The sequence below is a fragment of the Mangifera indica genome, chromosome 19, assembly GCF_011075055.1.
Source record: "Mangifera indica cultivar Alphonso chromosome 19, CATAS_Mindica_2.1, whole genome shotgun sequence".
Taxonomy (NCBI): domain Eukaryota; kingdom Viridiplantae; phylum Streptophyta; class Magnoliopsida; order Sapindales; family Anacardiaceae; genus Mangifera; species Mangifera indica.
In genome coordinates, this window is record NC_058155.1 from 11996110 (window position 1) to 12017046 (window position 20937).

The following is a 20937-nucleotide window of genomic DNA, read 5'->3' on the forward strand; positions in this document are numbered from 1 at the left end:
TAGTTCACATAGGTAATTATTGTGCAGTCCTAAACCCACATTTTTGCGGCTTTCGTCCAACACGGCCCAGGACAAGAGGGCCGTACACACTTTGGTGGGCCCAACCTCTATTTTAAAAGATTTCCTGGGGGATTGAGCCTATGAATACTCTAAACAATAGTGGGCATGCCTGAGATCTCCTATATTTCAGGAAATCCGACTTGATGTCTTATAAGAAAGGAAAACGGCTATTTTTTACCGAAATTTTAATGAATTGTCAAAATTATATTTATAATGAATAAAAAAACTTAAATACCTATTTATAAATTAATTATTATTTAAATTTTTAATAAAAAATAGAGATAAAATTATTATTTTATTTCTAAATTATAAAACTTTAAAATTTATATCATTTTTCTTCTTAGATTTAAAAAACTAACACTTCAATCTATTTTCAAAATTTAAGAAGTTTAAATTTCATCTCTTAGGGTTTGTTTCCTTCTCTGATAATCATCATTCTGATCGATGACTAACATTTTTTATCTATCTTTCAAATCTGATCACGAAAGACAGTCATTCAGACATAACCACGAAGAGTCGTGCTTTGTTGTCTGAAAGATTCGATGAAGGATGACTCTTCGTTGTCCTTTGTCGCGTCATCCAAACGCAACCACAAAGTGTCATCCTTCGTCTCTTCTTATTGATTTGGACAATGCTTCGTCATCTAGGGGTCATCCTTCGTCGGAGAAGCCCTTTGCTTCTTCTCGATCACCGGTTGGTTCCTTAACTACCAGAGATGAAACCTGAAAACGGGGAGAAAGTGAATTTCTTAAAGTTTAATTATGATGAGTAAATATGAATTTTTTAAACTACGGAGAGAAATGATATAAATTTTTTAGGTTTTAATATTTATAAATAAAATGACGATTTTATTTATGTCTTTAATTGAAAATTTGAATGACAGTTAATATATAAATAAATATTTAGATTTTTTATTAACCGTAGATATAATTTTAAATTTTAATTAAAACTTAAATAAAAAATTATCCTTTCCCCTATAAGAAATAACCGATACACCTTGAGGTTATTTCTTTTGTAAGACATTATTAATACCTTATCAGAACATTTTTATAAATAATATATATATAAAAATAAAATTGTAAACGCATATTTTTTAATAATAAATTAAACCATATTAAAAACCCGTGTCTCATTTGTCTTATTCTGGGAATGATCCTACCAATCCAATCCTTACTGTTGAAGCCCAACTATTTCAATTCACAGGGCGCACGCAGGTTTAATCGTAGATGGTAATTGAATTTTGTTATTGGTTCCTGATGTCTGTGACTCACCAGAGACTGGGACCTTGAAAATGAAAGGCCTTTGGTTTTTGTTTTTGACCCAAGTCAAATTTCCAGTTGTCAGACGAGGGACGACCCATTTTATGACTTAGAGAAAACCTTTGATAATGTTCAGAATTGGAGCTTCAAATGTTTGCTAGGTATTAATAGTGTCCGCAGTGGGCTGTGCCAAAATTGTTGTGGTACATCATGCCCCATGTCACATGGTGTCGAGGCTTAAGAAAATATGGATTCTGATCAACCATATAGATCCGTAAATTTTGGAAGTCCAAGGCAAGACTCACAGTATAATAGATCATATTTCTGTAAGATTTTTGGTATTATATTTCTGTAGACTTTTTGGTATAGTAAATCATATTTCCGTAGGATTTTTGGTATGATAGATTATATTTCCATAGGCTTTTTGGTATAATATATTTTCATAAAGCCTAAAGCAAGACTCATAGTAGAATGGATTATATTTCCATAGGCTTTTTGGTATAACGTATTTCCGTAGACTTTTTAAAGGCCTAAGGCAAGACTTACAGTAGAATGGATCATATTTCCGTACATTTTTTGGTATTGTATTTTCGTAGGTTTTTTTGTATAATAGATCATATTTTTATAGGCTTTTTGGTATAATGTCTTTCCGTAGGCTTTTTTATTATATTTCCATTAAGTTTTCAGTATTGTATTTTCGTAGGCATTTTGGTAAGTAAATCCACCAATAATTAATATTTTTACTTTGTTTATATATTTTTATTTTTTCAATTTTACATACCATGCTAGGCTAAGGTATAAAATTATCCTAATGTATTATCACTTATTTTTATATAATAAGTTTTTTTTTATAAGAAACTCTTGTGATACAACTGAATCATCTTTTTTGGGATAGAGTTTAACCATTGGAGAGTGCTTTCACAATCAAGTATCAAAGTTTTCCACTTTAATACAAACATATCATAACACATTAATGTGAACAAAACGTAGAAGAGAGTCTTAATCCTCTAAAACACCCTTGAGATTTCAAACCTTATCCACTCAATATTACACATGAATAAATCATTGAGTAAACTATATTCACATTGTCCACGCAAACAAAATCAAGTTGGTGCTTATCCAAAAGAGAAACAAAGATGACGATTAAAGGTGAAGCAACTTGATAACTAAGATGGGTCACTTTATGGTTCCCAATCTCAGTCACAGCCCAAGTTCGAAGCTGAAAAGCCATTCAAACCACCACTTCAATCTCTTATTATTAGCACAATGAACCTAGCCCCTTCTATCTCAATCAACTAAACAAGATGGACCACCACCTCTTCTCCACCAGGCAGGTACTCATCCATTGTCCTTTTTGCACCAGTCAGGGACATCTGTCTTTCACCATTTCAATATCTCCATTAAACAAATCAAAAACCCCAAAAACAATTTTAAAATTTCTTCTGGTTCAGCTCCCAAACCGTTTGTATACATGATAGTATCGTTGGATTCTATCTTACTGAGCTTGAACATGGGCATCAACTTAAACTCGTTCAAATTGAACAGAATAGGATAACAGGTATCATCATTTCATCAGAGGAATTCAAGCAGAGCAATGTTGGCTTGGTTTGGATCCAACCTTATGTGATAGGTGTGAGCTTCTTTCTTAATTATGCTTGGAAAAAACAATCATCTGCGAGTATCACTGTAATGTCTTTCATTTTTGTAGCTTTGGCTTATACTGTTAAAGCTATTAACATTCGAAGATTCCTTAAATGGCAAGAAAAAAAATAATAAGAGCATTTCTTTTTTTCTAGTTGAAAGAGACCAACAATGAGACGGGGAAATGATGTACAAGCAAGTTCTTTACGGATTCCATTTTTTTATATTTCTGTGTGTCCCAATCAATCTCTCTTATTTGAAAGCAATTTTTTAACAACCCATCAATTCGGAAGTGAAAAAGAATCACACAAAATAATTATAAAAATGATGAAAGCAGTAATTACAGATATGGGAAAACTATTAATTAAATCACATTTTTAACAATTCCGTTTGCTCATACATGTTGAGTATGGGAATATCTCATTGGTTCATATTAAATCTACAACTCGATTTAAGCCTATCTATTTTAAGTTAAAGTTTTAATTTAATTTGAAATTCATTCGTTTCTTAATCATTGTATTGATTACATTGTTCACCCCTTCTAATGACATTATTATTAATTTTGTTAATAATTTTTTAATAATATTATATACCAGTTTAAATAAGCTCGAACTATAATTAAAATTAAATATTATGATTTTAATCCAAACTTGAATTAATCCAAGATTTAGCTCGGATCAAGTTAAATTAATCCCTATGGAGTATATTTAGAAAAGGATATGCATCATATCACAAAACTATAATTTTATTAAATATTTTTCAAATGTTTATTTAATCTGTCATCGACTAAACTAATCTCAAGGTTTGAGAATGTGATTCTAATTGACAAAGTAAACAAACATATAATTTAAAAAAAAAAATGAATTCACAGCGGGATCCACTGCTACAATTAAGAACAGTGTGTTGTATAAATATTAGCTAGAATCTACGGTTGTTAATCTGCCATAATTTGTTTATACAAGTCAACGAGCAATATCTGACTTTGTTGTGTGACCCAATTGCTGCTCCATCTCCCAGCTTAACTTGGATGCCACTCCAGAGTGCTTGGGAACATATTCCTGCACAAACACAGAACTGGTTAAGATGAATGGACCCTGGCTCTAATATATCATTTCAAAATCGTGTAGCACGTGTGTATATTATCCGATTCGGATGCAAAATCCATCATTGTTTGACAATTTAAGAGTTCAGATACTATTTAACTATCTTATCATTCCCAAGTAATATAGAATGCCATTACATACCTCAAGCTTGCACATGAGCTCATAAGCAGTTGGTGCAGATACAATAATATGTCTGGCCGCTGGTGCTATGAAACCTTCATCGACAGCTTTGTCTATGAATGATAAGAGTGAATTGTAATATCCATCAACGTTCAGTAACCCCACCTGCATCCGGAAATATTGTCATTTTATCTACACTTTTGTGGGTAAAATCATGGATTTAAAATCCGGACCGGACCATCTGGTTGCCCCAGTTCGACTGGGCTAAAACCAGATTAGTAACTGGACTAGGGTGAACTATAGTCCAATCGCTGATACCCCCTGGGTTTGTGGCTTCAGCACAAAAAATTCAGCACTTCATCAGTATTAATATAGTATGTTTGTGCCATCAGACCAAATTTATCCATATGTTAAAAGTGATTTGGATTATATGGTTAACGATTAATTCTGCAAAAAAGTTTTGAATATTAATATTTATTTAAACAGTTCATCGGTCCTACATCTCTTAACACTGATTTGATGTCCAGTTCGACTCTGTAAACAGAAGGTAAAATGTTGAAGTGCTTTTGTTTTCATTAAGGTGAAGATAGAAATAGTTACAGGTTTGTCATGAATTCCCAGCTGAGCCCAAGTAATCACTTCCAAGAGTTCTTCCAGAGTTCCATAGCCACCTGCAAATTGAATTTCAGTTGGCTTGACCTTTTACAGACATATCTTCGGAAGCAAGCACCCACTAACAACAATGGAAGATGGGCGATTCATCATTTTAATTATAGAAAAATATGAACCTGGTAAGGCAATAAAAGCATCAGCCTGGCGTGCCATTTCAGCTTTTCGTTGGTGCATGCCTGATACAGCTCTTACTTCTCCAACAGTCTCTCCAGTTATCTGAATTCAACAACTGAAATTTAGATTCATTCTGTAATACATTTTAGCTCTACATCTTGACGATAAACAGTCCATTACCTCTCTTGGCATAAGAGTTCTAGGAATTACTCTGCAGGAAGAAAAGAAAAGAAAAGAATAAAAAAGGTGAGTGACAGAGACAGAGCAGATGAATATTATAGAGCTAGCAAGTTTTCATACCCCAAAACATGGCGACCACCATCAAAAACAGCTTGAGAGACAAGCCCCATCAACCCAATGCTTCCTCCTCCATAAACCAAGTCAATGTTCCTTTCAACCTGCATATATAAATACTTCAATTCGGAAAAAATCTTCTGGGTTATCTCCAATCTTTAAACTTGAAATAATTTAGTACCAGTTGTTTGCCAAGCTGAGTAGCAGCAATCTGGTAGCTTGGACTCTTGCCAGGGCTGCTACCACAGAAAACACAAGCACGTTTAAATCTTGATTTCATGGAAGGGAGGCGTTGTTGTTGCTGCTGTTGGAGATTTTCCATAAGAGGAAAGATTTAAGGAGAAATGGATTTGTGTTTCAGGACGTAATTTAAGGAGAATTATCAAGTGTCAGCTTACCAATCCCTTCAAAATCAAAACCAAAACCCTGAAGTCCAGGGAATATAAATTGCTTTCATTGGTCCCTTTTTACATCAAATCATTGCCCCCACCCACCCAACTATGCCTTACAATTTCCTTTTCTCTCATCTTCTCATCTCTTGATATATAATTTTGGGTGTCATTTTCACTCTTTGTTTTTCTGACAGTTCAATTCTAGATACCAAGTGTTGCAGGAACATTATGATAATAAATACAACTCCTATTTTCCCTTTCTTTTGTTTTCTAAGATAAACTTTTTATACATACATGTTACCTATTAGAAATGGTAAGAGGGTGAGATGGGATTGAATATTACATTTCCCGTCCCCATTAGATAAAACCTATCACCATTCTCGTTATGGAGATGACAATGAATCTTTGTCTTTATACTATGAAAAAAATCTCTTTCGCTATCTTTTTCCCTTCACCATTTTCTTTCCACCCAATTAATTTCTATTTCTCGTTATTCTTATTCAATCCCTAGTAAGACTACTATACCATAATCACTATCCACTTTCTATTTTCCCTTTAATCGTTGTTTATATTTAAAAATGGAGGTATTCTTTAACCGATTACTAGTTCCATGTGCTAAAATTTTGAATATTAATATTAATATGAATATTACTATATTTTGAATATGAATATTACTATATATTATTAATATGAATATTAATATATATTATGATATATTTTAAATTATTAATTACTTTTAGAGGGTGGGGAGAGATTTATCGTCATCCCTGTTTAAGAGATTTTTTCTTTCTCATCTTCACATATTTATGAGAATCCCATTGGGAAGGGAACAATTGCTATCTCCATTACCCAAAATACTACATTTTATATCCTCCTTTCTCCTTGTTTAAATCATTGGAAATAACTTTATGGTTTTTATTTATTAAAACCATATACTAAATAATCTCAAACTATTTTGAGATTTTATCTATATCAATGGGGAAGAGATGAGATAATGGGATTTGAGAAGGTGGTGGATCATAGTCATCTTCATGTCTCCGTGGTCCTTAGTATATAGTATTATTATAATAATAGAATTGAATAAGTTGCATTTCAATTAATGAAAAGAAAGATAGAAATGAAATAGAAATATTAATTTTTCTTTTAAAGATGAACTCTTATTTGACCATGTCAAAGAGTAATTGAAATTAATCTTACGATTACTACATCAAATAAATTAAAATTTAATTTTGATATATCTTCAGTATATTCCAAATTCTTGAAGAGATTATCAACTAGGATTATTTCTCTTCAACGAGTTACCAAGTAAAAATTAAAGTTGGGGAACAAAGTACACAAAAACGTGATGAAGTACACGTGATACGACTACGATTTGTAGTCTTTCCCACTTGAGAATTATGAATAAAAATGAATTAGAGTGGGTAGATAGGAAGGTTCCTTCTCCTCAAAACTCAAAAAGTGCATTATTCTTGAGAAGAAGTAGAATACAATGAAATTTAGCACCGCAATGTTCGATATACAGAAGAGGGATCCATCCATGCATCGATCTGATGAATCTCATTTCATTTATGAATCAAGATTGTATCAGTTGGACCTACTGATATAAATTGTGTTTGTTCTATGTATCACAGCTGTATTTCTGGTGGTTCATATACAACTGTCTACTCATAGACATTCACTCTGTCTGCCTTGCCCTTTGACCTAATCAAAATTCTGAAGGGTTGGAATCGATGATCATTTCGTCTATAAGAAATTATGCTAACGTACATGGTTTCCGCTACTTGGTCAGTGGGTAAAGGTTTGTTATCTGAAAATGATTTGAGCTTAACCTATTAGGATTTTTCTTGGGAATAGAGATTCTAATTGAGCTTTGTTTTTTTTTTAATTAATAAGAATATTAATAGATTTGTCTTAAAAATAAGCATATTTTTTTTTTTTACCATTAATACATAAATTTATTAATAAATACATTTTTTTATCACTTAAATAATATTAACTATATTTAACGTAATTTTTTTTGGGATGAATTAGCATAAATCGTACATATTCTTCGTCCCTATCTACCCACCGTCTATTCATTTATGATGTAACCCACTTTGTTCTATAATGCTCGAGTACTGTTCATCAATGACAAAACCCTAAACCACCTTTAAATGGATGGTTAAAGTATACCAAATTGTCAGTCAGATAGTGTATTAAAACTCCACTATGCTAATGGTTGAACGCCAAAGATTTCTAAAAGGGCGATATTTGGACACATCACATGTCCATCCGGAAGAGATTGAACTCGAAGATACACCACCATGCCAATTGACTGGAAGATTCTCGGATCAAATCCACATCTTTATTTCCCACTGTGCGGCCTCAAGATTAACGGAGTAAAATTCTCCAGATGGAATTTGATTGAAGGATACATAAGGTTGATTCTTGCTCCATGTACAAAGAATACTTCTTTATCTCTAACATTAATTTTTTAATATTGTTCTTATTCAATTCAACATTTCTTAACCAATCAGCACAAACTTATTTGATATATCTAATATGGCTGGTCGTTGCCTTGTGTTTCGTTGCAGGTTCTTCCTTGGGAGTTTTATATTTGAAGATGGGTCACTGAATAGCTGGTTGTTTACTTCCGAATTCGACTTGTCTTCAGCAGATAATTGAAGTGATGAGAACAGAAACGTATATAACATCACCATCTACATCTACCTGTCAATTTTTTCAATGAATCAGAGAGCGTGTGAAATGAATAATACAAACAATGGTTAGATCTCTTGTCGCCGAAAACAGGATTAACAATAAGAGAGTTAATATTATTTTAATATCCCTTCAACTATCTCGGTATAATGAATCTGTTTACTAATGAATTGTTCTGCCATCTATACGAGACAATAATTTGTTTATATATTAGGATTTTTGTAGTTAAGATAAACCCTAGGATTCTTATTGAATTCGTAAGAGAGATTTTTTTATGGGTTAAGCTCAAAGTCTCAAACAACTACACCCGGCCAGGAGTTATGCCCTTACCCTGTCCGCTCATTATCGAGCAGGACCTTCACCCACTAATCAGATAGCAAGATTCATGTGTCTTGTGTCTTATAGACGAAATGATCAACAATTCCAAGATTATGTTATTAAAGAATGATATTTCAAGCATTTTCCATGAAAAGAGGAATCGATCATTTGAGTGTGTTGACTAATAATGTAATAACTGCAATAAAATAGTTGAGTTAGTAATGTTCCAAGGATGTGGTTAAGAGAAGAACACATCTCAAGAGGAAGGCGTTTGAGCTTTTGGAAGGTGGAAGAAGAAATAACCTAACCCTACTTAATTTAAAAAAAAAATACAAATGGGTTTATTCATTTAGCTGGATAGCATAGAGTTAGAGCGTCAGTCAGTCTTATTATAAGCTTTGCAGGTGGTGACTATGTGCGGTCGGTGACAAAGTTTTTTTTCGGATTTTGTATGACATTTTCTTAGAAACTGGATCTGATTCCGTTGAATAACTTTCTGGTTCGCCAGTTAGATCTATTCAAAAGTTGATTAAATTTATTATTATTATAAGGCGCCATGGCAGAGGTCACCTTTCTTGTCTACATTCTGAAGGGGCTTCGTGTTAATGATGGAGCTAGAAGACAAGAGAGCTGCCTGCGTTGCATGTGTACTGGAAGTATAAATATAGAGATGAAAATTTATATTACATAATATTAATTAATCGTATTAAAGTCTAATTTATCACGTGTAACTCTTTTTTAGTCTCCAATTACGTAAAGATGACTCATCTAAACCCCAACTCGACAATGCTGATAAGTACAGTTGGCTAGTCACGATTATTGATTAATGTGCAGCTTCTGATAATTATTTTTTTACATCAATAAGTTCATAATTGACATCACTGAGTTCAAATTTCAGTGCTAGATTATAATTAAATACCCAAAACCCTTTTAAACACGTCAGCTCCATTATAATATGATTAATTCCTTCAACGTTGATGGAGGATTCTACTACTAAAACTTTCGAATGGCGACTTTTTTCTAGCTCTTAAAGCAATTTCAAGACTAAAGATTAAAGGAATTTCGATTGCAAAAATGTTCCAGAGAGATTACACTACAAGATGCTTTAAAATAAGGTGGGATGCTCGATAGTCAAAGTGAGGAATTAATCGTCCAAAGGTTAACAGCAATAATATATATATTTATTTTAAATACACAAATAATATACACTAATATATATTATTATATAATTAAATATTATTTTATTTTTATTTCAAAATTACTTGTCATCAAATATATATTTATTTATATATTTAAAATAGATAATCATAATTTTATTTATTTTTATATATAATCTGTAGTTATTTATTCAACTCTGATTGAATATCAAAATGTAATATATATGTGTATGTCTACATATAAAACAAATGAACATTTATATTTTCAATCAAAGTTGAAAATTAATACACAAATAATTTCCTTGCAAAGAGTTGACAACAACAACGAAGGCAGAAGCAAATCAATCGCACGCGTGACCCACAAATGCACACGTGCATAGCCTTGATTCTAAAGTAAGAGTGGGCTCCCTGAATCTTTGCGACTTTATTAGTGAGAAAAATGAACAGAGGTCCTCGTATATCAGATTTTTGGGATTCGAATCAATAAGAAAGCTCCCTTTGCGCCCATGATTTTGTTAAGAGAAATTAAAGATGAGACTACGAGATTTAGAAGGATAGCTGGCACCGTTCTGCGAAAACCCAAAGCTCTTTTCAACTCTCCAAAAAGAGATTGAAAAGAAAACTTTTCAGTCTCTAATATCACATGCAAAAAACTTACCCCTAAGCTCTCTTGAACCTTTCAAAACTGTCTAAAAACCCAAAAGTCATAGCAAATTTATACTCACAACAATCGATTGTTCCATCTGATGAAACACTCGTTCTGAGGCCTTAGGTCATGACTGTTAAAACAGTGGTGAACTAATGCTATTGTCTTCAGCATCATGCAATGATATGAATTATATGTGGAATGCCTATACTAACACCTGTTCTACACCGAAACTGAACCTCCTCTTTCAGATTTCAAGTCACTATATCAAACCAGTTAAATTTCTAATCTATAAGAATTCTACTTTCTTGAACATGCATTAGGTTTGGAGATGATATTTTAACAATAATAGGTCCTTTCTTTTTCATGCTTAATATTCATCACTTTGAAATATAAGACCGTGGTCATTCCGTTTCATCCAATACTGAATATCGATTGTTACATTGTTGATGGCCATGGCTTACTCTCGGTTGATTGTTAGGCTGGTTGTGACCCTGGTTTCCTCTATTTTGATACTTGTACTGGTTTCCTCTGTTTTGATAAAAACTCTGATTTCCTCTTGGTTGACTATGGAGTTGTTGGTTCTGATTTCTTTTGTAATGGTGGTGACCATAACCTGAGCCTCTGGGAATGCTCTGGCTTGCCTGTGGCACACCCCACTGCTGTGCACTACCAGCACCAAGTGGTTGGTAGCACTGAAAGCCAGTGTAACCACCTTGATGTGTATATGTAGTTGACCCAGACGGTTGAGCCATAGGCCTCCCAGGTGTGTACCTAGGTCGATGGCTCAGCTGGATTCCTAAAGGGTTGCAAAAATTCATTGGAAGATCTCCCTGGTTAGCTGACCAATTATTTCTATCATATGAAAAATGAGGCCTGTAAGGAGGGTGAGGAGTTGATGACAAATGGCGTTGACCATACCCACTGTTGTAGGAATGGGCAGGAACTGAAGATCGAGGGTTATCATAACCCCTGTAACCATGATAGGAAGGAACCGAAGGGACATAGGGTGCCGCAGCAGCATAAGGTACTGGTGGACACTGCATTCGATTACCATACCCATTGTGATCCTCCTCCAATTGTAATCTATTAACTAATGCCTCTTCCAGCTCATGACCAGAAATGATACCTCGGAAATTTTGCCTAAAAGCAGAAACCAAATCAATTATTTAAAACATAATAAAAAAAAACATTCTATAATAATCCACAGGTAATTAACACAGAAGAAGAAACTTCTAAAGTTGAGCATCCCATTTTGCATTGGCTTCTCACTGAATTGAAGAACATATATACCTTCCTTTTTCATAGGGTCTTCTCGCAGAATCTTCATGCCATTGCGTAGGCTCAGGGTTTAGATCATCCAGTTGCACCATCTGCAATAATAAAATTTACATTAAATTTTAGTGTCACATTTGAGTTAAAGAATCAAGCCTACTTAACATTCTGAATTCTCATGCATTAACTTTGGTAACTGAATAAAATGTCAATCTAAGATTTAGACATAAAAGACACACATATGGCTCACTACATTCACTATTTATGCATTCACAGCATATAGGCCTCACTAGTACTTACCCCTCTAGGAAATATGACACCATCAGGAAGTCGGGTGGTGTGCTTATGTGTACCTGGGAGTTTGTATTCAGCACAACTGGAAACCACAGAAGATAAGGAAAAAGAAAATCAATTAGCAAATACTAGAGTATCTTCAATTTAATAACCTAATGAAACATTATATTCAATAATTAGAAGCTTACACAACTTGGTTGCCCACAATATCTTCCATCCCCTGAGCTGGAGACCTGACTATCGGAGGATGAGAATCACCAGTACAAGGGGAGATATAACCGTTCATCCCACCACTGCACATAACACTAAATAAAATCACAACACATTCCAAAAATAAACTAAACATAAACTAGAACACTGCATTAAATGTGCATGTGAAATTATGAGAAACCTAAACATAGTAGGCCAAAGTGATTTCAAACTGTTTAATGATTACTATCATTGTTAAAGTCATAATAGCATCAATACAAGCGAATTTAATTTTCAACCATTAGGAACATCAGTATATCCAGGAAAAACATAATTTGCCTCCATTTTTCCTTTCTAAAAACATGAAAAGTTAAAATGGTGATCAAAACTAGGTTCAATAATTATATGAACCAAGTTATAAATGAACCATGGCATAAAATTCTAAGTCTAATTACATGAATTACCTTATATATATCATACTTTATGAAACAGGTGAAACAAATGAATCATTGAAACAAGAAGGTAATATTAATATCTACTGGCATGAATTTATACTTGCAGAAACTAGATAGAAACAACTTAAAATCCTAAAAGTCAAACAAACTCCCTTAAGCAGCAATCAGCTTCCAGAGCTAAAGTATATGAAAATGTTTGGCCATAGCAACACAAACCTTAACTCAGGTTTGATACGTTCCTTGACTTCAGCCCGCTCTTTGCATGTCAATTGTTTACAATGTTCATCAAGTGTATTGATGCTTGCAAAGAGAGGATGGGTTGATAGCACAAAAAGCATGTTGGACATCATACTGTTTCTCTGCACTTCCTCCTCCTACAGAAGATTTACAGGTTATTTGGATTAATTAATATAAAATGATCTCATGAAAAGAAATGAAAACAGTGCATACATCACATTAACGCTTAGTAGCATACCGTCAAAGTATGTTCGACTTTCTTAACCTCAGCAAGAAGGCGGGCTTCGTCAATGAAAGGCAACTTCACAATACCCTTCAAAAAATCAAGTAGAAATGTATAAAGTAGTAAAGAAAGGGATAAAATAGAATGTTATTTTCAACACAAAGCTAAACAAAAGGGAAAAAAAATATAAATTCACCTGCCAGGCATATCGTTTCCCATTCATGTCCACTTTGAAATCTGACACAGGAAATATATTGAGAAGACAAAACTCAAAAGGCATTTAGTTAATAACAAATAAGTAAGGGAGATCTCCATACCAGATCGGTAAAAATCAATTATTCCTGAATTTGGATCTGTCATCAATATTCTGTACCGATCAGGGAGTGCATGAGCACTGAAAAATAGGTTACAGTCAATACATTCCTGACTACAGAACTTATCAGAAATTAAATATAATAATTACATTAAGTAAATAGCACACCTTGCAGCAGGCAAGACTCCCAATAGTTGACTGAATGGTTTGAAAGGCTGACCCAATTCAAACCTGATATCCAGCTCACCAAGATCTTTGAGATCAGAAGCAAAAGGTGCATAATGATAAGGATAAAACCTGAAACACCAAAATGGCATTAAGATAAAATTTGAAGAAAAAATTGGATGCAATTTCAAGATTGACTTGCTCCTGTGAGGCTGACATGAATAAAAACAGCACAATAACTGACAAGTTCTGTTTTGAGTCTCCCCAAATATAAATGCCAAAATTGTCTAGGAAGTTTTTGACGATTGTATCACTAATCAGAAGCTCATGAAGAAGTACAAGAAATTACAAGAAGTCAAAAGAAGAAAATGCTCACCACCGCCAAGAGCAGACACCTTCATAGTAATAATTCATAACCCAGCATAAACCTTCTGTGTAACGCAACACCTACTCAATTGAAAGTCAAGTACATAAGACAAGCCAACACTGATTGAAAGATATAAACATTAACATAACACTAAAGTTCATTGAACTTACAACATCTTTTTGTATATATTCACGTTCCTCAGGAGTTTTTGCATCAAACTTCTCTTCATAATACCTTTCTTTCCATCCTGGCTCTCCCAATTTAATCTAATAAAACAAAATAAGGTTAACATCCAAATGAAAAATGTGCACGACCAAAATAAGAAAAATTTGTTTTGCCCACTACTTGGCTGTTTATCATTTAAAATTACATCACAATATAAATATTACATCATGGCAAATTATAAGTGGAAATACGCCTAATTGTGGTGTTTCATTATTTACTTCTTGAAAGAAAAAACAATCCATAAAATTCAATTAAATATAAGCAAATAGCTACTGAGCTTTAAGAATGAATATGCTCTTCCAATGTTTTTAGAAACAAAGCAGTGAAGGGCCCAGTATGGTTCAACCAATGATCAGATCAGTTACTCGTGGTTAAACCGATGAACTGTTTAAATAAATGTTAAAAATAATATTCAAAACAACTTTACATAATTACCCATTAAAAATAAAATCTAAATAACATTAACATAAAAAGAAACTTATACTGATGGCATACACAAATTATATCAAAGTTCAAGTCCCAACAATAACAAAATTTTAGGTTTTTCTTATAAAATACAAAAGACCAGGAAATGTTAAAAATAATATTCAAAAAAACTTTGTTTAATCTTAATCACACAATCCCAGCAATAAAAAAAATTTTTGGTTTTCCTTATAAAATACAAAAGACTGGGCTTGCCCCCAATTCCCAATCAGACTATGTTCTCATTGTGCTGTTGAAAATTTCAAAGGTAAAATATAATCAGCAAAAGAAACATCATGTAGCAATTTTATATGACTCATCATAATGAAACATCAAAATCAAACCTTATCTTCTTCTGGATTTTCCGAGTTAAAAGCATCAGATTTCTTGCGAAGTATCTCCTTCACCTTTGTTTTCAAACCTTCTCTATTTTCCTGCTTCTGATAGTCAAGGACTGAAGGACCAGAAGCAAGGCAAGAACCATGAAACCGTGAAACAGGAACCAAAGAATCAGGTTGGGATAGGGGTTCAGCATTGTCTCCACTTTTTGCTTGAGCCTTTTCACGCTTGCTTCGTTCAGCCTGCCTCTGTTAAATATAAACCATACTAAAATGACAATCATTGCAACAAAATATTGTTAATCTATTAACCAAAACAATACTGGTACAAGCCTAAAACAGCTAGGAGCCTCACTTCTACATAATAGAAATAAATATACACCGTTATATTCTCATTCAAACTAAAGGATTCCCAACATATTCTCCGTTAATTTTTATTTTCTTTTTATCAAGGAAAGACATCTAGTACATCACAACCTATGTCAGCAAATGATGCCACCATCTTAATTAAAAATACTTAATTTGTGAAATCCAGGGCCAATACTTCCAAGGACCTAATTTGAAGTCTAAAGTGCTGTGGACTGGTATCATAGTAGGTCATACAACGAAAAGGAAACAAACCAGCCAGAACTTTGGTGTACATTCAGCTGGTTACACATTATAAAAAAAATCCAAACTTATCCGACTGTTATATATTCACTTTGCATCTCATGCAGAACAAGTCAAATGTTCATGTGGGGAAAAAGGAGAAATCTGATGCAGCAACGCACTTATCTGAAAGACTTATCCCCATAGGAACCAACATCCACATGATAAAAAATAATTCCTGACATTTACAGCAGATATATATTTAGTTAACATTTCATGGTGAAGAATTCCGTGTTGATGTGGAGAAAAAAGAAAAAACCTGGTGCCACCATGCTCTATTCTGAAATATTCTATCCTCATGGGATCCAACAGCTTGAATGAAACGCTCCACCCTGATCAAATTTGGCTGAGAAAGGAAATAAGCAATTTTCCATGAGCGAAAAAGAAAACCCAAATGCAGCTAGAGAACTGAAACACCTTAAAAATATACCACAAATAACACAATCAGTTTATTACCTTGCCTCCATCAGTCAAGTAACCACCCATAGCCCTAAACTCCTTCTTGTATACTGTAATCAACAAGTTGATTGCACCCTGAAAAATATGCATAGAATAAAGAAAGGAAATAAAGGTTAGCCTTATATTTACAACTGCTACTGCAGTTCTGGTTGAAACATTCCAAATGGACAGCTGGTTAGCAAGTTTCAACCCAAAACTAAAATAGGTAGATCAAAATTGGCCAGCTACTTGACAAAAGATTACATACCTCACGAATCTCCAGCGTAGGCATATGCGGCACAAAGTCATTGCCAACAAAGAAGCACATAAAGATAAAATCATCAAAAATGCATTCAATATCAATCTCAAATGGCGGATTAGGAATTCTCATTTCATATTCCAGGTATTCACGAAGAGTCCAAATGTTAAGAAACTGCAGTCAAGAAAAGGATAAATTGGGAAATGAGGGCCAGAAAATACATATAATTATCCTGTTCGCACATTATGAAACAAATTTACACCAGCAACTATATTAAGCACATTTAAATTAAAACTTACCTGGTAAGGCTCATCAAATTCACCTGATTTCCTCTTTGCTTTTCCTTCACAATCTTCAGCTAAATGACCCATCTGACCACAAAGCAAGCTTACTCAACACACTGAGAGTCTGAGACTGACAGACGGGGGCTTCAACTGTCAATTATCATGATAATGAACAATGTTTTTGGAACCAGACAATGCATTGACCCAGTCAAACAGCTAATGAATTTACAAAAATAAATCCATCCAAATCCAAATAACAACCTTATTTAAAATAAGGCCACTTGCAATTTGCTTGATTATTAAAAAAGGCAAATTTGATAAATAAAATCAATCCAAATACAAATAACAACCTTATTTCAAAAACTATCATTGGCATTTTGCTTGATTATTGTAAAAGGCAACATTCACCCAGATAAATTCGGTTTGATGGCTAAATCGAGATTTAGCCTTGACACAGACTGGATTGACCACAAGTTCTTGTTGGACCAGCCAGTCCAGGTTTTAAAACACTGGAATGAAAATCCACAGAACTTGATTCATCAAAAAAAGACACTTAAGACAGAAACAGTGAGTGAATTTCAAGGAAATGAAACAGTATCTCCCCTCACTATTACATGTTGCATAAATACATAATAAAACAGCAGACAACAATAGCGAAATGCAAACCTGTCTAAGGATTGAAAAATGAATTTCATGGGTAGCCAAAGCCAACATAATTAGATCTGCATCCTGGCATTTATCAAAATAAACAAAAAAGGACCATGTTAGTCACAGAATAGTTAGGGCATGGCATTGGTGTACAATACCTAATCAAAGCTAATGTTGCCATCAGAAATTAAAGCATAGGCTCTAAGGGAGAAATTTACCAAACCATATAGGCAATGACGTGTATTCGGATCAAAACCAGGAAGATTTCTTTGAAGACGAATGTATGACATAATTTTGTGTTCCCCTTCACCAGGGACATTAGCATCAGAAAGAATAACCTGCAAAATGAAAATGTAAGCAAATGGTAAATAACTGTTGTTTATCTTGTAATGAACCCCAAGGGCAAGAACATTATTTTGATTTTAGAAAAAAAAAAAAATACAAAGGTAATCACAGTACAGTGACAGTGATGGTACCTTGACTTTTTCCCATCCAGGATCATTATTTAATCTAAGATGAATATAGTATTGCAACGCAACTGACAAAGCAGCCATGAATGGAGTTCCAGGAGTGATAACATTAGAGTCACAAACTTCAGAATCAATTTTAGGAGGGAGTTCTCTGCCCTCCTCCTCAAATTTCTGCCGCAGCCGTTCTTCTTCAGCTGCCTATAAAATATAAACTAATGAATCAACATCTACCCCATGACTCATTTTTCTCACTTCCATAGTTTTTGTCTATTTTTTTTAAGTTTAGGGTGAGGAAAAGGTACTGAACGTTGATTGGAACACAAACACCTACAATCCATACAACCTCTAAAAAATTCCTAGATAGCAATTGAAAAAAAGGGAACAACTGAACAAGGAAGGCCTTAGATTCTCCTGTTAAAGGGCTAATATTTTCCCAATCAATAACTTATAACTGAGAAACAAGTCAATCTATAAGAGGAAGAGCACATCAGTAGATGATCTATCCTTGGTTTCCATAGAATATGTTCTCAAACTCATCCATGAAATCAAAAAAGTAACTCCAGAATATGTGTAACTAGCAAAACTCTAACTACAATTTAGCAATCATAGAAATATACTTTTGTGAGCCTCCAGCACTTGTCTTTATCCACTAATATACGAAAACATCATGCATATAAATACAGAATTCACTGTTCCATGAAAAATTGGTTGCCGATAATTGCATCTAACAGTACACGCATTGATCTGACCACCTTGTGTCCAAAAAGGAACTACATACCGCATCTGCAGCATCCTTAGCAGCTCTAAAACGCCGAGATCGCTGTTGATTCATTTTAGCCCGTGGAGCAACACCATCTACAAGATATTTTCATGTAATCAGTTTTATAAAAAATACTCATAATTATAAATGAATCCAGTTCTACTGCATGATACAATTTAATCAAAGTTCAAAAAGATTTTCCGTCATAATCAGTATTACAAACAATACACATAACAATTACTCAAAACATTTCTACCGCTCGAAACAATTCATACAAACTTTTACATGTTTTTCCGCATAATCAGTATTACAAACATTTCACACTAAACACTCACCGATAGCCATGTACAGCAGCTTTCGAGGTCGCACCAGCACAAAAAGCCTATCAATGTAATGGAAAATACGCTGAAATAGCTCATCAAAAGTTGTAGGCGCAGGCTGCAAGAATCGTTGCATTGTCAGTTAATTAACTGACTTGAAATTGTAGTAGAGTAAATGAAACTGAATTGCAAGTTACCCTGTCTTCAGGGTGAAAGCAAGGATGAATAATCCCGTTCATGTCAAGATACAAATTATCGAATTCCATTTTATTAGGATTCGGGTTCCTTGTATCCAAGGGAATCTTAACCCCGTTAATTTCAACAGGCATTTCCTCAATGACATCCACCACAATTCGTGGAAACTTATCAACTAACCATTTGTAAAAAGCTGGTACTCCCATTACTAAAAATGGAGCTGGAAATCTGAAAAATGTCTCACAAAACTCTGAACACGCTAGGCTTAAAACGGAAGGACAAATTAATTAAACGAGAGAAAATAAGCCGTGCTTTAAAGTTCTGTTTGGTTTGGCGCCCAGAACGAGCACGAGAGTAAATAGTTGGACAGCAATACCCCTGAGTTATTGAACAAATAGCGGGAAATTTGGAAAGAAGTGAGGGTGCTTTTGTCTTGTAAAAATATAAAAATGATTTGACATGTCTCCTAACTCTTGATCTCTTTAATCCAACGGGTCAAATTCACCCACGTTGTCACAACCTTTTGTTCCGTCCATTGAATGAATCTTGGTAATAAAATCCAAAGCTGGGAATTAGCTGTGCGCATGCGCCGCTGCAATAATGTCAATTTGAGATTTCGGTGAATGGTATTAAATATTTTTTTTATTATAATTATAATTATAATTATAAAACATTAAATTAAAATTATTTAGTAGTATAATAATATATTATTTATATATATATATATATATATAATTTTATTATTTTTTATTATTAACATTATTTTTTATTATAAATAATAGAAGATTTGATAATTTTATCTATAAGTGATTTGATAAGAAATATAAAAAATAATTTGATTATTAAATTTTAAAAGTTTTTTATTTTATTATAATTATATTTGTAATTATTATTTTTTAAAATAAAAATAATCTTATTTTTAATTAATATAACAAATAATATTTAAAAATATTTTAAATAAAATAATATTTTTATTATTTTTAATTAAATATAATAATTATTTATAATTATTAATTTTTATCTAATTTTATCAAATATATTAAAATTTTATATCAAATAATTTTTTAATTAATTTATTTTCAAAATAATTTTTCTTTTTTGAAATGCGGCCTCAGAGTCAGAGGTTAACTTACAGGGAGAAGAGAGGCGTGGCATTGGAGAATGACTGACTTCAGTACGATAGATTTAACTCTTCCAGCAAAAGATTTGGTACTGCGTTCTTCAGTGGCCCATACAGTTACAATGAACTCTATCCAATCGCCGTCACCGTCTGTCTCATAATATAATGTATCAGCGGTTTTTTAATTTTGAATGTACGGTTGAAATAGTGTTACTTATACAAACCATCTGTAAAAAGCCAAAGGACTTATTTCTACCTAATAAATTGTTTTTTCAAGATCTTTTTTATTAATTATTAAAAATATAAAGATCCATCCACAAAAAATTAATTTTAATACTTTCTGTTTGTTCATAATTGAAATGACTGTTTTATCTTTTTTAATAAAATATCAAAAATATGATCCATGCAACCCATTATCTTGTAAAGAAAAGAAAAGAATCTTGTGTTATCGCCGTGAACGAATCATAGTGTGGTCTTTTTTTTTTTTTTTTTTTTAAGAAGAAAGTGAAAAGAGGGAGAGAAAATCTTGTGCCAAACCAAAGGACTTTGCTTTGTTTTTTTGGAGTGACTTCTGCTTTAGTCATAGTGTGGTTTTTCTTTGAGAGGAAGAAAGCGGAAAGAGAGAGAGATGAAAGGCAAGGGGTAGAGAAAATCTTAGTGCCAAAAGGACCTTGTTTTTCCTTCAAATTTCTTTTGATTTTTTGTGACACGTGATTGTATCTTATTTGATAAGATATAAAAAACAATATTTAATTCACAAATTTTTTAATTTGAATGTT

The 20937-nt window shown here is 33.1% G+C and overlaps 2 protein-coding genes and 1 long non-coding RNA gene across 6 annotated transcripts; 1 reads left to right on the plus strand and 2 right to left on the minus strand.

Annotated features, from left to right (window-relative positions):
• Positions 1-3836: 3836 nt before the first annotated feature.
• LOC123202555 (cytokinin riboside 5'-monophosphate phosphoribohydrolase LOG1-like) lies at positions 3837-5585 on the minus strand. Of its 2 annotated transcripts, none has more exons than XM_044618488.1 (7): positions 5445-5585; positions 5270-5367; positions 5150-5180; positions 4972-5071; positions 4784-4854; positions 4205-4348; positions 3837-4018 (listed from the first exon to the last, which is right to left on the minus strand). In XM_044618488.1, exons 1-7 carry the CDS (start codon positions 5583-5585, stop codon positions 3923-3925), a joined length of 681 nt encoding a protein of 226 aa, XP_044474423.1. In that variant the 3' UTR covers positions 3837-3922. The 2 variants fall into 2 exon arrangements, with proteins under 2 accessions (XP_044474423.1, XP_044474424.1); XM_044618489.1 differs by having other exon boundaries at positions 3837-4022; positions 4200-4348.
• A 2265-nt stretch (positions 5586-7850) lies between these two features.
• LOC123202556 lies at positions 7851-8522 on the plus strand. The gene is made up of 2 exons (XR_006498997.1): positions 7851-8074; positions 8229-8522. It is a non-coding gene; the product is annotated as an uncharacterized LOC123202556 (long non-coding RNA).
• A 2325-nt stretch (positions 8523-10847) lies between these two features.
• On the minus strand, positions 10848-19326 carry LOC123202554 (5'-3' exoribonuclease 3-like). Of its 3 annotated transcripts, none has more exons than XM_044618485.1 (22): positions 19041-19326; positions 18859-18961; positions 18542-18618; positions 17770-17961; positions 17512-17631; positions 17312-17374; positions 16661-16732; positions 16371-16535; positions 16121-16198; positions 15924-16010; positions 15023-15265; positions 14162-14257; positions 14001-14071; positions 13628-13756; positions 13464-13540; positions 13343-13383; positions 13162-13236; positions 12903-13060; positions 12231-12335; positions 12049-12124; positions 11767-11846; positions 10848-11616 (listed from the first exon to the last, which is right to left on the minus strand). In XM_044618485.1, exons 1-22 carry the CDS (start codon positions 19242-19244, stop codon positions 10878-10880), a joined length of 3051 nt encoding a protein of 1016 aa, XP_044474420.1. In that variant the 5' UTR covers positions 19245-19326; the 3' UTR covers positions 10848-10877. The 3 variants fall into 3 exon arrangements, with proteins under 3 accessions (XP_044474420.1, XP_044474422.1, XP_044474421.1); XM_044618487.1 differs by having other exon boundaries at positions 19219-19236; XM_044618486.1 differs by lacking the exon at positions 17770-17961.
• Positions 19327-20937: the final 1611 nt, after the last annotated feature.

Coding starts and splice junctions, on each gene's coding strand:
- LOC123202555 (XM_044618489.1), bottom strand. CDS start 5,585: ATGGAAAATCTCCAACAGCAGCAACAACAACGCCTCCCTTCCATGAAA. Junction 5,181..5,269: donor GGTGGTCGCCATGTTTTGGG/GTATGAAAACTT, acceptor TTCTTCCTGCAG/AGTAATTCCTAGAACTCTTA. Junction 4,349..4,783: donor TGGGAATTCATGACAAACCT/GTAACTATTTCT, acceptor TTCCGGATGCAG/GTGGGGTTACTGAACGTTGA.
- LOC123202554 (XM_044618485.1), bottom strand. CDS start 19,244: ATGGGAGTACCAGCTTTTTACAAATGGTTAGTTGATAAGTTTCCACGA. Junction 17,375..17,511: donor GTCATTGCCTATATGGTTTG/GTAAATTTCTCC, acceptor GATAAATGCCAG/GATGCAGATCTAATTATGTT. Junction 11,617..11,766: donor AGACCCTATGAAAAAGGAAG/GTATATATGTTC, acceptor TTCTGCTTTTAG/GCAAAATTTCCGAGGTATCA.